This window comes from Hylobates moloch, unplaced genomic scaffold (assembly GCF_009828535.3).
Source record: "Hylobates moloch isolate HMO894 unplaced genomic scaffold, HMol_V3 SCAFFOLD_1, whole genome shotgun sequence".
In the NCBI taxonomy this organism is placed as follows: domain Eukaryota; kingdom Metazoa; phylum Chordata; class Mammalia; order Primates; family Hylobatidae; genus Hylobates; species Hylobates moloch.
Window position 1 is genome coordinate 45,407,409 of NW_026652276.1, and position 16,550 is coordinate 45,423,958.

General features: G+C 39.3%; 2 protein-coding genes across 3 annotated transcripts in view; one reads left to right on the forward strand and one right to left on the reverse strand.

Moving 5' to 3' along the window:
- The window catches only part of PGAP1 (post-GPI attachment to proteins inositol deacylase 1), a 79,560-nt gene that overhangs the window by 12,206 nt on the left and 50,804 nt on the right, over positions 1 to 16,550 (forward strand). For both annotated transcript variants that reach the window (XR_009213833.1, XM_032755082.2), the window contains exons 4-7: positions 1,479 to 1,650; positions 8,577 to 8,734; positions 13,008 to 13,060; positions 14,200 to 14,266. Coding sequence is in view for 1 of the 2 variants with exons in the window: in XM_032755082.2 (XP_032610973.2) it covers positions 1,479 to 1,650; positions 8,577 to 8,734; positions 13,008 to 13,060; positions 14,200 to 14,266 (450 nt within the window). In the remaining variant the exon portion in view is untranslated. The remainder of the gene's footprint in view (positions 1 to 1,478; positions 1,651 to 8,576; positions 8,735 to 13,007; positions 13,061 to 14,199; positions 14,267 to 16,550) is intronic.
- Positions 3,430 to 5,844, reverse strand: LOC116809344 (YY1-associated protein 1). The gene has a single exon (XM_032755088.2). It carries the CDS (start codon positions 5,819 to 5,821, stop codon positions 3,629 to 3,631), a length of 2,193 nt encoding a protein of 730 aa, XP_032610979.1. The 5' UTR covers positions 5,822 to 5,844; the 3' UTR covers positions 3,430 to 3,628.

Genomic DNA, 16,550 nt, shown 5'->3' on the forward strand with positions numbered 1-16,550 from the left:
TCCTGGGTTCAAGTGATTCTCCTGCCTCAGCCTCCTGAGTAACTGGGACTACAGGCGTGTGCCACCACGCCCAGCTAATTTTTGTATTAGTAGATACCAGGTTTTGCCATGGTAGCCAGGCTGGTCTCAAACTCCTGACCTGAAGTGATCCACCTACCTTGGCCTCCTAAAGTGCTGGGATTACAGGCGTGAGCCACCGGACCTGGCCTGCAACTTGTTTTTAGAGTTTTGCTGTAAAAGTAGTCACTAAGGGGAAAGTGAGAATTAAAAGGGAGTTATTTTTATTTTTAAGAGAGAATACCAGTATATTTATACACTAATGAAAATGATCTAGTTGATAGGGAAAAGTAATAATGCAAGAAGAAAATGAGAAGGATTGCTAGAGTGATGTACTTGAGAAGGTCAAAGGGGACAGATTTCAGAGCACAGTTATAGGGGTTGGCTTTTGCTAGGATCGGGTCTGTATTGGAGATCACCAAGGATCCACTTAATTCCTATACCAGCATATTGTGACATGGCTAAAATAGTGTCCACAAGGGAAGCTCATTACAGACTCAGTGCCCAAGGTTTTTACTGGGGACTTATCACATAGATACCCTCTGCCTAGCACATGCCAAAATTCCAGCCTGGAGGACAGCAGGTGTTCAGCATAAAACATGTTGTTTGCACAAACAGTTTAGGCGCTCATCATTGAGGGAATGGTGGGAATCTCCCCCAAATATAAGGTTCCAGATTCCAGCCAAGAGCCAACCTTGTATCCAGCCCATGCCAAGGACAGCAGTCTCAGGCCTCCTATGTTAACTCTTCTGCACAAGATTCAGTCTGCTCATTGAGAAGAGATGGTACATAGGAAGGATCTGTGTTGGGGATGATGAGCAAAAGTTTGGTAATGAGACTGAGGAGATTGTTGAAAACAAAAGATTTTTTGAAAAGCACTTATCTAAAAAATAAAATATGGAATTGTCAGTGAATAAATGTTTGGAATGCTGCTTCATTTTTAAACCAAAATGCACAACAGAGAAATAATTTGATGAGATAAAAGATAACAACATGATAATGTAGTATATTGCTATGGCAACTATAGTTGTCTTGGCCTTTTTTGGGTGATATTTTCAGTTTCAAACGAATTATCCGATTTCTTATGTCTTGTAAAGCCTAATAATCTGGTATATACCAAATATAATTACTCCTCAGATTACATGTAGAGTAACAACCAGTATAAACATGATTTGCTAGACCAACTGTTCCTCTTGACCCAGAAAACCAAGATATACCTGTTAAAAATGTTTGTCAGAACCCAAAATAGTATGTATACACTAATTAAAACTATATGAAAATGTATTTCTGTACCTTATGATGGGAGGTTGTATAGTTTGATTTTCTTTTTCCTATAAAATTGCTCATATACAGAGAGAAATATTTAGTATTTTAAAAATGATACAAAGCCTTAATTATGACATGGTGATTTATTTTAATAGGGTCAAGAATTTGCTCCAAAAAGTGTGGCAATAATTGGTCATTCTATGGGTGGCCTTGTTGCAAGAGCATTGCTTACTCTGAAAAATTTTAAGCATGATCTGATAAATCTTCTTATTACACAAGCCACACCTCATGTTGCTCCTGTGATGCCATTAGATCGTTTCATTACAGGTGAGTACTGTTACATAAACATTAACCTCCCCATTGTTGTTTAATATTAAATAAATAAATCTATGGCTGTTCCCCTTAGAGTATGCTACAGATTTATGCATGTACGAAGCAACTCAGTTGCAAATCAGCACCTCCAATTCTGAGTGTCTGTCTCTTTATATTTTTGAACTTAGGCTTATAATTGAAACTACTGTTAAGTTTTGTCTGTCCATAGTATCTTTTTTTGTTTTTTTGAGACAGAGTGTCGCTCTGTCACCCAGGCTGGAGTACAGTGGCGCAATCTCGGCTCACTGCAAGCTCCGCCTCCCGGGTTCACGCCATTCTCCTGCCTCAGCCTCTCCGAGTAGCTGGGACTACAGGCGCCTGCCACCATGCCTGGCTAATTTTTTGTATTTTTTTTTTTAGTAGAGACGGGGTTTCACCGTGGTCTCGATCTCCTGACCTCGTGATCCGCCCACCTCGGCCTCCCAAAGTGCTGGGATTACAAGCGTGAGCCACCGCGCCCGGCCTTGTCCATAGCATCTTAACATGGTTGACATGTGTTTTATAATTTCTAGGCACTAGGGCTTCCGTTTATTTTTTCTAATTATTTTATTTTTTTTTAAGACAGGGTCTTGCTCTTTCTCCCAGGCTGGAGTGCAGTGGTGCCATCTTGGCTCACTGCAACCTCCACCTCCCAGGTTCAAGCGATTCTCGTGCTTCAGCCTTCCAAGTATCTGGGATTTTTGCTGTATTGCCCAGGCTGGTCTCAAACTGCTGACCTCAAGTGATCTGCCTATCTCAGCCTCCCAAAGTGCTGGGATTACAGGCATAAGCCACCATGCCTGGCCAGTTTAGTTATTTTCGAGGATGGTACCCTGTCTCTTAAGATGTGTTTAAACTTTCTATGCTTTGTTAATTGTTTTAGGACTGTATCCAAAATAAGCTTATATTTAAGTAAAATAGTAGCGATGTCTAGTTTTTAAGTACAAAGGTATGCTAACACTTTATATAATGAGGTATAATTCCTAATATTTATTGAGCTCTTATCATGTTATGGGTTTTAAAGACTTCACGTGGTATATTACCACACTTAATCCTCACTGCAGTCCCATGAGGTAGGTACCATTATTATCCTCATGTTTATGGATAGAAAAAGGCCAAGATATTGTTCTTGCCCAGAGTCATGTGGCAAGAAAGTAGTGAAACCAATATTTGACCCTGGCAAACTTGCTTCTGGGCTTGTGCTCTTAACCTTTGCATGCTGTACTGCCTCTTAATTGAAGTACATTAACATAGGAAATAAAACCATAGATAATACTGTAATCTTGCAGGAATTTTGAATGAAAAGTAGGAATTTGTGATTGACATCGTCTAATCAAATAGTGATAATGTCACAGAGTAAGAATTAAATGTCTGTTATCTCAACTTTTTGTTAAAAAAAAGCCAGAGATTATCCTCACTGCTTATAGGAATATTATATGAGTAGAAGAAAATCTTTAGAAAGAATTCTTCCTGGTTAGTAAATGTATATAGCTTCTTACCTATAAAAATTTGTGTTATCTTAATTTTGATGAAAATTTTGTTTGTAGTTAAGTGAGAAATATTCCCCAGTGACTCCAAACCAAAGTAGTTTTTCTAAAGTGCCCATCTTAACATAACAGCATTGCCAAAGAATAATTTATTTGCTGTTAAGTATCTGGTGCAACAGTAATTATTATGAGGCCCGGTTTTTCTGTTGGTACATTTAAAACTTTGCTTGTAGAAGTCTTTTAATGAGGAAACATTTTTTTTTTTTTTAAGCAATAAAAGCACAGATTTATTGAAGCAAAAGTATATTCCACAGAGTGGGAGCAGGCTAAAGCAAGCTGCTCAAGAGCCCCAGTTGCAAAATCTGGGGTTTAAGTACCCTTTAGGAGTTTCCTATTGGTTACACCCTATGCACCACCAATTGAAGGCTGAAGTGAAGGCTCCCCAGTCTCCAGACTATTCTCCTGCCTCAAGGAAATCCACTGATTTCCTCTGTAGCATCTTCAGGTTCCATCTTGACAACTTCCTCTAAATCCCCAGGGGTAGGGTTGTTTAGAGACTCCTGGATGCCCTGAGGGAGTGGCTCCAGAGCTTGCCTTCCCTCCTCTGTTTTCACAACAGTCCAGCGATAGGCACTGTTCTCTGACAATCCTTCTTGGCACTGTTCATTGGCTGGTGGAGGCCCTGGGCTATGTTCCACTTTGGGGAAAACAGTAGCAGAGAGAGGAGATAGTTCCTGGGGCTCTAATTTGGGTTCTAGGCCCTGAAAGGCATTTTCCCCATCAGCCATAGCACAAGCAAGGTCCACATTCACGTGGGCCTTATCTTCAGGGGTGGAAGGTATAGGAAGATTCACAGAATTGCCAGAAACAATTAAGGGCGAGACAGAGGAGGCCACAAGGGGCTGGTTCAATGGACAGGGGAAGGAAGTAGGGTTAACCAAGAGGGTGGCAATGGGAATAGTCTGGGGACTCTGGGCCACAGCTGCACTGACAGGCTGGATCATGTTACAGCCACCGCCAAGGCTCACAATCTTCACAGTGGTAGCGGGAACAGTGAAGATAACAGATGCAGGGTGGATAACAGGGGCAGGTTTGATACAGCGAAAGGCCCTGGCTCCCCTTCTTTTTGAGGGTCTGCGTCTCACATATGGCTTTCGAAACATGGAAGGGGCAGGGGAGGGCGGCATTACCTTGGGCACAGGGGCAGAAGAGAGCAAAGTCTGGGACTCAGACAGAGGGAAGCTTGTCCTGGCCTCAGGGGGCATAGCAGGCAGTGCTGCAGGAGACTCAAAACTCTCACCTCCACTGACCCCCAGTGGAGGGACACCTGGAACTGTCTGTAAAACAGTGGCTGGCTGTATCGGGTGAGGAATCCGGAGCACCATTTTGCTTGGAGGGGCTTCTGAATGAGTTGATTGGGCTGGCGTTTTCCCAGGGTTGAAGCTGGGCTGGAGAGAAGGGCTGGGTTGGATAAGGAGGGGTTTCAGGACTGATGAACGCTTCTGTCTCCAAGCCTTCTTGGGGAAACGGTTGGCAGCTGGCTTCAGTTTCAGGACTACACCCTTAGGCAATAGCAGTGGGTACCGAGTTTCACTCTCCAACTCCGAGTTGTCTTTTTCTAGGCCTTGATCTGAGTTGATCTCAGTGGTTCCAGTCACATTTCCTACCTCTCTAGCACCATCAGCCATGTGCTGCAGTTCTTCCTGGATGGATGGCAGACTGGCCTTTAACCAGAATGGGAGCCGGTGTTCTTCTCTCTCTATAGGTGGCTTCCACTGATGTGGCTGGATCTCTTCACAGCATTTTACTAGGACTGGCAGCTGTTTGGTCTTGTTATAAAATTTAATGATGTTGTCAGGAGCTCTGTTCATGTTGAGGTTCTTGATTCTCACTGTCAGTTGGTGGGCAGTCTTGCAGGTTAGAAGGTACTTGTTGTCCTCAGCCTTGGTGAAGAGGATCTTATCCTGGGGATTCTTTGCCTTCAGGGAACACACTGGAAGTAACTCTGGATACATGAAAACCTCGCTTGTGGCCAGGATCCAAGCCACTTGCTTTGGCAAACAGGGAAATTCATTGGCAGTCTTCTTGACAGTTTTATGAGGGCTGCAGTCAATGCTGACATGTGTGCTGAAGTCTTCAATAAGCTGCATAGCTCCCATCAAGTTACAGGGTTGGAACAGGGTCTGAAACTTGGGGTTGTACTGATGGTGAAGGGCGATGGAGCTTTGAGCAAAGGTTCCCAGCTCTTTAAGACATATCCTGGTGCTACTGGCCTCCGGATTGAGATTGGGGTTGCAGGTGGCAAGAAGGTGGATTTGCGTCAAGAGCTGAACATGCTGCTGCATCTGCTGCTGGAGTCTCTTCCTCTGTGCTGGGTCCAGAATCAGGGTCTGATGAACTTCCTTACACTGGGGTTTAACCTTCTCTACCTCCTTCTGCTGTTTGGCTGAAGATTTCTTCATCTTCAGCTGTTCAAATAGTTCCTTCGCTATCTGATGTTGTTCATTTAGTAGGTTGGCCAGTAGTTCCTCAAACCGTAGAGCTTGAGGGGTGTTAAAGTTAGGTTGAGGCTCAGCCCCACGCTCCTCCTCTTCTGGGCCATCATCTTCCATGTTGGAGAATCCCATCTCATCTTGGAAAGTTTCAAACAGATCTTCCATCAGCTCATTTGCTTCCTTTTCTCCCTGAGTTTGTCGCCGCGGCGCTGCAGCTCGCCTCCTCCTCCATGGGACCACGGCGAGCGGATTGAGGGCTGCCTAGCGCCCCTCTGCCGGCCGATCGAGGAAACATTTTAATTTTAATAATGAAGTTGTTTAAATTTGTTGTAGTCTAATAATCTTAAATGACCTTAGGTTTAGGAAAAAAATTAAAGGCTAAAAGTCATAGTGCTTGTCACCGTAATTGAGAACTCTTTATATTATTACATTCTGTGTGGTATATGTAGATGACCCATATAGATTAAATTAGAATGACTCAAAGATATTTTAAAAATTATTTGAGGAATGCACCCTCAATAGGTTTTATTGCTTTGGAGGGTGGCACTGTTCTGTCTCTATAAGGCTCAGGCTGAAAGTGACTCTTAGGGTCAAGAATCCTGTACCTTTCCTGTAATTAGTCTTTCCTTTTTATTCTATATTGATTATTTTTATTTTACTAAGTCAAAATTAGAATGAAAATTTTAAGGTTTTGAGAGACAGAGATCCATATGACCTCAGAAGTAGATTCCCTGTTTATACTTGATGAAAATACTGCCTTTCAATAGGAGGAAGGAGGCCCTGCACTGGGCTCTGCACTTCAGAGGCTCCTGCTGCTCTGCCCCTACCCTTTCGCACAGGGTGAGGAGTGTGAAGGCTAAGTAGCCTCCCCACATGGAGCGTGTGTCTTTACTTCTGCACTGTGATCTAGCTAACCAAGCTTCCAGACTTTTTTTTTTTTTTTCTTTTTGAGACAGAGTCACGCTCTGTTGCCAGGCTGGAGTGCAGTGGAGCAATCTCGGCTCACTGCAACCTCCGCCTCCTGGGTTCAAGCAATTCTCCTGCCTCAGCCTCCCAAGTAGCTGGGACTACAGGCACGTGCTACCATGCCCAGCTAATTTTTGTATTTTTAGTAGAGACAGGGTTTCACCATGTTGGCCAGGATGGTCTCGATCTCTTGACCTTGTGATCCGCCCACCTGGGCCTCCCAAAGTGCTGGGATTACAGGCGTGAGCCACCGCACCCAGCTGCCTCCAGACTTTTCTTGTCTATATGCTCTAAGCCTGCTTCCAACACCTGTGTGGGTCTCTTCATTTTCTTTGTTCTCCTGAGGGCAGGTATGTAGAATCCTAAGCTTGAGTTGTGGCCAAGACATAGCGCTGCAGAAAGTACAGACAGAGCTTGCATGTGCACATGAGGCCCTTGTCATGCAGGATCGAATTGGGGTGGGAAGAGAAGCACAGTAAGAGACTGGAGATCTGCTCTTCCCATGCTGCCACCATCCAGTGGCTAATTCTGAGGTGTCTGAGAATTCTTAATTTGAACCTGGCCTTCCAGGTTATTTCAATGATATTTTTTCAAGATAGGCAGAAAAAAATATATTTGATTTAACAGGTTATTAGCTGGATTTTTGACTTTTTAAACTATCTAGACATATGGCATGTGTGTCCCACTGGTACTTACATCCTAGGCTCTCCAGATGTTAAGAGTCAGTCTGCTAGGTGGCAACCTAAGTAAGTACTGCTGAGATCTTTAGTGGGGGCAGCTTGCTATAACCAATGTTTGAAGCCCTGAGTGGGATCAAATGCCAGGATAAAAATGCATTAAGTTTTGATAATCAGAAAAAGAATTGAGAAATCCCCTGCCCTAGCCTCAATTTAATCTTTGACACTAGACTTTTTTCACCTTCAATAGACAAAGTGAAAAATTGTCTGCAGGTTCTTCCCTTTGAAGTACTTGTTACAATAAATGGGTTGAACCCTAACCCTGAGGTTTTCCACAGCAGCATAGTCCTAAGACTAATGTCAATGGTATTGTCCTGATAGATTGTAAGAATTTAAATAGTACTTGTGTGGTGGTGGTTGGCCACAGAAGAGATTTGCTAAGCCTTTTTCTTTTTCTTTTTTTTTTTTTGAGACAGAGTCTCGCTCTGTTGCCCAGGCTGGACTGCAGTAGCACAATCTCGGCTCACTGCAACCTCTGCCTCCCAGGTTCAAGCGATTCTCCTGCCTCAGCCTCCCGAGTAGCTGGGACTACAGGTGCACACCACCATGCCCAGCTAATTTTTGTATTTTTAGTAGAGATGGGGTTTCACCATATTGGCCAGGCTGGTCTCCAACTCCTGACCTCGTGATCTCCCTTCCTCAGCCTCTCAAGCTAAGCCTTTTTAAGCTGGTATACTGCCATCATAGGGAGGGATCTACAGCTCATTTTTTTTTTAAACCACTTTGTTGAGGGTAATTGATATATAAAATACTGCACATATGTAACAGTTTGTAATGTATACATTTAATGTATACAGTTTGAATATGTGCATATACCATGAAACTAACACCACAAATGTCTACAACTCTAGCATGGTAAATTCTTATCTTTGGAAGAATATTAGGATTTTCTCTTTTAGCTATACTTTGTGACTCATAAATAAGTATCGTCCTTGTGGAATGTAGAAATGTGTTTGCTTATGGATCCAAAGCTAGTAAAATTTGTTTTTTTTAATTGATACCTTTAGTAACTCTTAGTATTTATACTTTTATTTAGTGGGGAAGTAGGAATATGTGTAAAGATACTGATTTTACTGAAAATAGGGAAATGTGAATAACACACTGTTTATAGATGAAATGACTTAAGCAAAACTTCAGTTAAATATTAATATTACTGTATAGATATTGTTTCAGGGAATGGCTACTGTTTTTTAATGTCTTTTTTTATTCTCTACCAGATTTTTATACGACTGTAAACAACTATTGGATTCTAAATGCTCGACACATAAATTTAACCACACTTTCTGTAGCTGGAGGATTCCGGGATTACCAAGTTCGTTCAGGATTGACTTTTCTACCAAAATTAAGCCATCATACCAGTGCCTTATCTGTTGTGGTAATCTTTTTTTAAGATTCTACTGAAATAGTAATGTAATAGACCCAGTGGAGCATGAAAGAAAAAATAATATATAGCTGCGTGGTAATGACTGCTAAGTTAGTGGTGTTGGACTGCTGTATGGGCATGCATGTGTGTGAGAGAGAGAGAGAGGGAAAGAGAGAAAGAGAATATGAATGAATGAGTGAATGAATGAATGAATGAATGAATATGAATGTGTTGGGTAGGCAGAGTTGTGGATGCTTATGTCCATAGGGAGTAAAAAGGATGGCCAGGAACCACGGCTTATGCCTATAATTCTAGTGCTTTGTGAGGCCAAGCCAGGAGGACTGCTTGAGGCCAGGAGTTCAAGATGAGCCTAGGCAACATAGGGAGATCCCCAACTCTACAAAATACAAAAAAAAATTTAAAATTAGCCAGGCTAATTTAGGCATGGTGTTAAGTGCCTATAGTCCGAGCTACTCAGGAGGTTGAGGCAGGAGAGTCACTTGAGTCCAGGAGTTCAAGGTTACAGTGATCTGTGATTTTATCACTGCACCTCAGCCTGGATGACAGAACAAGACTCTGACTCAAAAACAGACAAAATAAAGTAAGTACAAAGGATCTTAGAAACTTGATGAAAATGACCCTTATTTATGAGGAGTAATGGTTTCTTGTCCAAAATATGAGCCTGTTCATTGATTAGAGTTGTGAATATAAGAATGTGTGGACTGGAATCCAGGGGAATCCAGTTATATCTGAGTGTTGTACTAGATATAATCATAGTTATATGATTATATATGGAATATCAAACATATCACATACTTCTGAATGTTAAACTTGAATGAAAGTTTACCAATTTTATAACAACATGATTAGCTTTGACAGTATAAGTAGTATAAGTTGAACCTGATTAATTAATTTGCTACTTATTCTTCCCTGCTAGGACTTCAAGTATTTGGTCTTTAATTGGGATACATAATCTATGTAAAGTGAGTCAAGTTTCCTTTTAGGACTTCTTTCATGTATATTTAACCGTGAAGTCTTCAGTTAAGATCTCAGCTTCTTAACTCGGTATACACATCATCTCCAAATATAACTTACTTCCTAAAGAGAAAATGCATAGAATGTAGTCTGCCTATTCCTTTTGCTTTTTAGGAGATAACACTAGAAAGTCACTGTTTCATAGTTATACCTCTTCATAGATACTCCTTTGTTCATCTCACCTATTGTCCTACTTTAGATTACTGTTCATTCATTAAATAGGTTATTTACTGATTGCTTGCCATACATAGAACAAAAATTATTAAGCTATTCTGCTATTACCCACCATTTTCATGTAACTAGAAGAATTGGGATGTAGCCAGAATAGCTTTGGAACTAAATTAGTAAAACTATCAAACCTCATTATTAGAGGTATGAATGTTGCTATTTGGTGTTGAATATTTTGGTCAGATATTTGTTGGAAGTCCTCAAAAGACTACAGGTCAACTCCTTGTAAACACAGATGATTTAGTCATATGAAATTTGGTGTAACTTATTTCCTGGACCTTGTCTGGAGAATGATGCTGTATTGATATCACATCCTAAAGCTTATCTTTTAAAGAACTTTAATCTTTTTCATTGTGTGTGTGTGGGCATGGATGTGTGTGTACTTCCCTATTTTTTCTAATCTATTTGATAATGTGTTGCTTTCTTTCTTTTTTTTTTTTTTTTTTTTTTTTTTGAGACAGAGTCTCGCTTTGTAGCCCAGGCTGGAGTGCAGTGGCGCTATCTCCACTCACTGCAAGCTCCGCCTCCTTGGTTCACGCCATTCTCCTGCCTCAGCCTCCTGAATAGCTGGGACTACAGGCGTCCGCCACCACACCCAGCTAACTTTTTTTGTATTTTTAGTAGAGATGTGGTTTCACCGTGTTAGCCAGGATGGTCTCGATCTCCTGACCTCGTGGTCCACCTGCCTTGGCCTCCCAAAGTGCTGGGATTACAGGCGTGAGCCACCGCACCCAGCTGATAATGTGTTGCTTTCAAGGGAGCTTGTTATCTCTGATTTCTGTATCTCTGATGAAGATATTTTACTTATGGAACTTTATCAAAGCTGGCCATTGCATAACCTAAGATTTATTTTTTAGCGTCCAGATATTCCAGTCTTCTGTATATTTACATGTATATTCACTTTAAAAAATTATTAACAAGTAACAATTTTTGAATGATTATCTCAAGAATAGTTAAATGATGTTTACATCCATTAGGACTGGAAAAATCTTTTAAGTTAGAGACCATAATTGTATTAAGAGGGTTGACTAAACTGCTGTAATATAGTCCCACACAGGTAATGACACTTAAGCACGATAGAAGTTGACGTTTTACTCATGTAACTGCCCTGGGTGGATATTTAGGTTGGTGGGTGGTTTTCCAAGAGGTTCCATTCAGGAACTCAGGCTGAGAGTAGGCGTTCCATCTTGAATGCTTTTCTTTCAGGGTTGCTCCAGTCATCTTCAACCACAAGAAGGAAGAAAGAACACAAGGCAACTGTCAGGCCTACTAATGGCACACATCACTCCTGCTCACGTATCATTAGAAAAAACTCACTTTGTGTTTTTTTTTTTTATTTTTGAGACAGAGTTTCACTCTTGTTGCCCAGGCTGGAGTGTAATGGCACAATCTCAGCTCACTGCAACCTCCACCTCCAGGATTCAAGCGATTCTTCTGCCTCAGCCTCCTGAGTAGCTGGGATTAGAGGCACACGCCCCCATGACCAGCTAATTTTTTGAAAATTTTTTAGTAGAGATGGAGTTTCACCATGTTAGCCAGGCTGGTCTCGAACTCCTGACCTCAGGTGATCCGCCCGCCTCGGCCTCCCAAAGTGTTGGGATTACAGGCGTGAGCCACTACGCCCGGCCTCAGTCACATATTAAAGCAAGAGAGGCTAAGAGCTGTAGTCTAGCCAAGTGTGCAAGAAAAGAAGAATAGATTTTGGTAGATATTTAGCAGTTTTCAACATAACAATCATGAACAACTGACTTTTTGATTTGTGTTGCCTTTCCTTTTTCAATTCTAGCACACATGCATTAATTAAACTGAATGAAAGTAAACCAGCTTTATATTCTTGGTAATGGTAAATGCTGTCTACTAAGAGTTCTTATTCTACTGACCATTAATGTAATTTAAGAATGACAGTGATCTCTGGTTGTCTAATTTTTTTTTAGTAAACTATCAGCAGTAATTTCTAAATATATCAAGTACTTACAAGTTCATCAAGTAAGCTGTAGATTCTTCCCACTTCAGAACGTGGAACCCAAAGATACATTATTATTTATAGAGTTCAGGGTGTTAGTGATTCCTTAGAAGTTGTACATATTTATTTTTTTCAGTTCATTTATTAAAGAGACATTTTAGCCTCTGTAAATTTTCTTGCATCTATGCTGTTAGTCTTCTGTTTTCATTTTGTTTTGACAGTTCTGGTGATGGCAGCTCCTTGTCTCTTTGATGGAACATAAAAAGATGCTATGAAAAATAAAATCAGATTTACTTAATGACCCCCTATTTTGTCTAAGATGCTATTCACAGAGAGATCATTATCTGGTGTGAAAAGGAGTCTCTAGTTCTTGAAGGGTGCTGTGCCATTGTTAGGAAGCCTTCTGCAAATACTTATATTTTTTAGAAGCCTTTTGGCCTTAAATATTTTACTAGTCGTATACATCCTAGTCAGCTAGGGATTTTTTTTTTTTTTCAAAATATATAACCCTGGATCCCACTTGGGAAAGTCAGATTTGGTAGTTTTGCAATTGTGATTAGGCATATTTGGTTTGAAAAATCTCCTTAGGCCTAGGTATTTCTTAGGTACACTACTGATGAAGAAGTAACATCTTAGAATCTATCAAGTGGTAGTTTCATCAAAATTAAAATTACTAAAATGTCTTTTGTAACTTATACATTAACTATGATTTATTAAAGAATCTTAAACTTGTCTCTCATTGGAGTAATAAAAAGTTAGACATTAAACTTTAGGAAAGAGTCTGTGGTTGCTTTAGTAATTTTTAAAAGGTGATTTAAACTTGACTAACCAGGAGTGATGTTTAGAAAGAGTTATGTTTTATAGAGAAAAATTTATACAGAAAATTCTAATATATTTGGATCACCTTTTATAAGAATATCATTTAAAAATGTCTAGGCCTCACAATATAGTGAAACTATATTATGTGTTTCTAAATATTAGCTTGTAAGAATTTCAAACCTTTTAGAGAATAACAAATGTGCTTTTCGTAAGTTTGATTATTTTTTTCTTTTCTTTTAGAGTTCAGCAGTGCCTAAGACCTGGGTCTCAACAGACCACCTCTCCATTGTGTGGTAAGTTAATACTTGTATAACTTATTTTGATGATTTGTCATGGTCCTCTTTCTCCTCAATGCAGTAATTTAATTGGCTTGTTAACTTTTTTTTTTTTTTTTTTTTGAGACAGAGTCTCGCTCTGTTGCCCAGGCTGGAGGACAGTGGTGCAATCTCAGCTCACTGCAACCTCTCGCCTCCTGGGTTCAAGTGATTCTCATGCCTCAGCCTTCCAAGTAGCTGGGATTACAGGCATGCGCCATCATGCTGGCTAATTTTTGTATTTTTAGTAGGGATGAGGTTTCACCATGTTGGCCAGGCTGGTCTCAAACTCCTGACCTCAGGTGATCTACCCACCTTGGCCTCCCAAAGTGCTGGGATTGCAGGGGTGAACCACCACGCCTGGACTGGTTTGTAACTTTCTTAGAACTTCATCCATAAATAAGACTATGGGAGAAATATTAATTTAGAAGCTTGGAACTCTCATCTTGGTTCTTGTTTCAGTTTGACCAAGGTTCTCTTGACAACACGTAAAATAATCCCCCAAAAACCCAATAGCATTAGTCTCAAATGAAGTAAACATCAAATACTAAAGTTTTTGAGTTTTTACTAGTTGGGTGGAATCAACTGCACTTTTGGTAGGACTGTCTGAGCTTCTGGCCAATCACCATATTCAGATTTGGTTAATGGAGCAGTGACTATTCTAGGGAGCAGCACATGAAAAACCAAGTAGGAATTAGGTTTATCCATATGGGTCAAGAAATAGGCAGCCCCTAATATGTTTATCTCATTGTGTTTCAGCTTAAGATTCTCTTTTGACTTTTCTCTGGCTGTGCGAGCAGTAATATCTGCTAGAATGACATACTTCAAGCATATAAAGATGGGGTAGATAGTACATCTATGGCTAGGCTAGGTGAGGGGATTTAGGGAAAACAGAAAGACCCTGAAAATTCTGGCAAACATCCAGGAAGATTTCATTTGCTTTATTTTTATAGGTTTCATATTTAAGATATATGCTTAATAAGAATGATTTGTTACATAATTTTTGAGTTTAGAGCACTAAACTCAGATGTTCCACTAAACAATAGAATTGTGCATATTTTGATCAAAAGTATATGTTTTAAGAAAGTTTTATTTGTAACACTTACTTTATTCCTTAGGTGTAAACAATTGCAATTGACTACAGTTCGAGCATTCTTTGATCTTATTGATGCTGATACTAAACAAGTATGTATTTTTAAACTAAAAATTATTTAAGTGAAAGCTTTTACTTTACTATATCATTTACAGCCATGATGGATTTAATGTAATTTTTTTTACTTTGATGAAAATAGAAGCACATACCTTATATCAATTTTAATTAGTTCCAAAATGGAAATATCTTTCTTTTTCTCATAATACTTCGACCGCTGTGAATAATTTCTAAAATGCAATGAAAATGAAAAGTGAAAGAACCTTAAATCTTCCCCCAGTTCTTTCCAATGCTTAAAGTTTGACATATATCCTTTTTTTTTTTTTTTTTTTTTTTTTAAGATGGAGTCTCACTCTGTTGCACAGGCTGGAGTGCAGTGGCATGATCTCGGCTCATTGCAGCCTCTGCCTCCCAGGTTCAAGCGATTCTCCCACCTCAGCCTCCTGAGGAGCTGGGACTACGTATGTGCACCACCAGTATTTTTAATAGAGACGGGGTTTCACCATGTTGGCCAGGCTGGTTTCAAACTCCTGACCTCAGGTGATCCACCTGTCTTGGCCTCCCAAAGTGTTGGGATTACAGGCGTGAACTACTACACCTGGCCTTCTTTTATTTTTAAATGTAGGGGAAATACTTCTTACAAACTATTTTATAAATTTTTTGTAATACATTATAAACATCATGATCTATCTTATTAGACTTTTTTTTCTTTTTGAGAGACAAGTTCTCACTATGTTGCCCAGTCTGGACTCAAATTCCTGGGCTCAAGTGATTCTCCCAACTCAGCCTCCTGAGTTTATTAAACATTTTTGAACCATGCTTTTTTAAAAACCACTTTAGCTTTCTGATAAGATCGAAATGTGTAATTTATTGAATAACCTAAGCTCACCAGAACTTAAATTATGTACTTCTATAAGTTTTACCTTCTCTGTAATGAGATTTCACAGTGTAAACTCTTCAAACTAGTAATTTTCCAAATTGTTCAATTAGCAGAACATATGGAAATCATAGTATCCTTTACAGATTATCACATTACTCTTTTATCTCTTTCTTGTCTGCTAGCAGATAAATGGTAGCAGGATTTCAGCAAAATTCAAGAATTCTTTCCATTAACTTAAATTTTTTTTCTTTAAGTTGGGAACAGTTGCCATTATTCATCTTAAACAGCCTTTTACCTCAGGTCATCTTGTTCCATGGAAATATATTTTGAGAACTATGGCTCTGGCTTCTTCTTTTGGAGAAAAAAATCCTTCTTTTTTAAGTAGTCTTTTTCATGGCAAAGCATTGCAGCCCAGATATTTTTGGAGTATTTCCCCTGAAGGCTCCAATTCTTTGGGAAACTAGTATGGGTGACATCTTTCTCAATAGGTCTCCAGGCAATACTTAATTCTTAACAATGAAGAAAGCACCTTTACCCTGTAGTGTACTATCTTAGAAGGATAGGGATTTTTTTCCTTAACTCTTCAGAAAGCTGTATAACCACTCTTAGAGAGAATCATAGATACTTAGCTCTCTCCTGAAGGTCCAGATCATTTTGTGTTTTACCACATTTTAAGCTACAAGATTCGGTATTAAGTTAGTATATTTATTGATTTAAACAAGCTTCACTGAGTTGACACTGTGACTTGGTCATGCAACACAAACATTTTTTGGTTTGTTGACATTGTTTTAATTGTGAGACTTAACTGTGGTAAAAGTTCTAAGCCTACTTGAGGGAGTGCAACTGGATACAATAATAGAATCAATTAAAATTGCTAGACCAGTTTTTACTTGAGCTGACGTTTGGTAAACTTAAGAAAAACCTTATTCCGACTAGTGAAGAACAGTATACCTCAGACAGGTATATTCCTAAAAAAATTGGACATAAAACTAATTTCAATAAATAAAATCATGTTTTTCCATTAACTTGTAAGATGAGAAAAGAACTATAGTACTAGTATGTAATAAATTATAATTCTGAATATATAAATATGTTATGCATTTTAAGGGGAAAATGAGAAATTTTTGATAACCATATTACTAAGAATCAAAAATACTGTTTATGAAACTGAATTTTAAAAACTCACTATGTATAATTGACTGGACTAAATAGTAGAAAATAAAAACTTAAGATATGATATCTAATCCTCAGGAAGCATATAGTCCAGGAGAAAAGCAGAACATATATATTCTGGGAAACTAAAATGCAAAGAATAATTAGTCCTAAGCATGGTGATAAGGCAGGAATCAGAGTAATTTCTAGTGGTTATTAGCATAAAAGTCATAGCTAAAAACTTGTGAGTAGATGGGTTGCCTTGAGAGTGAGTAAGGATGGTGGAA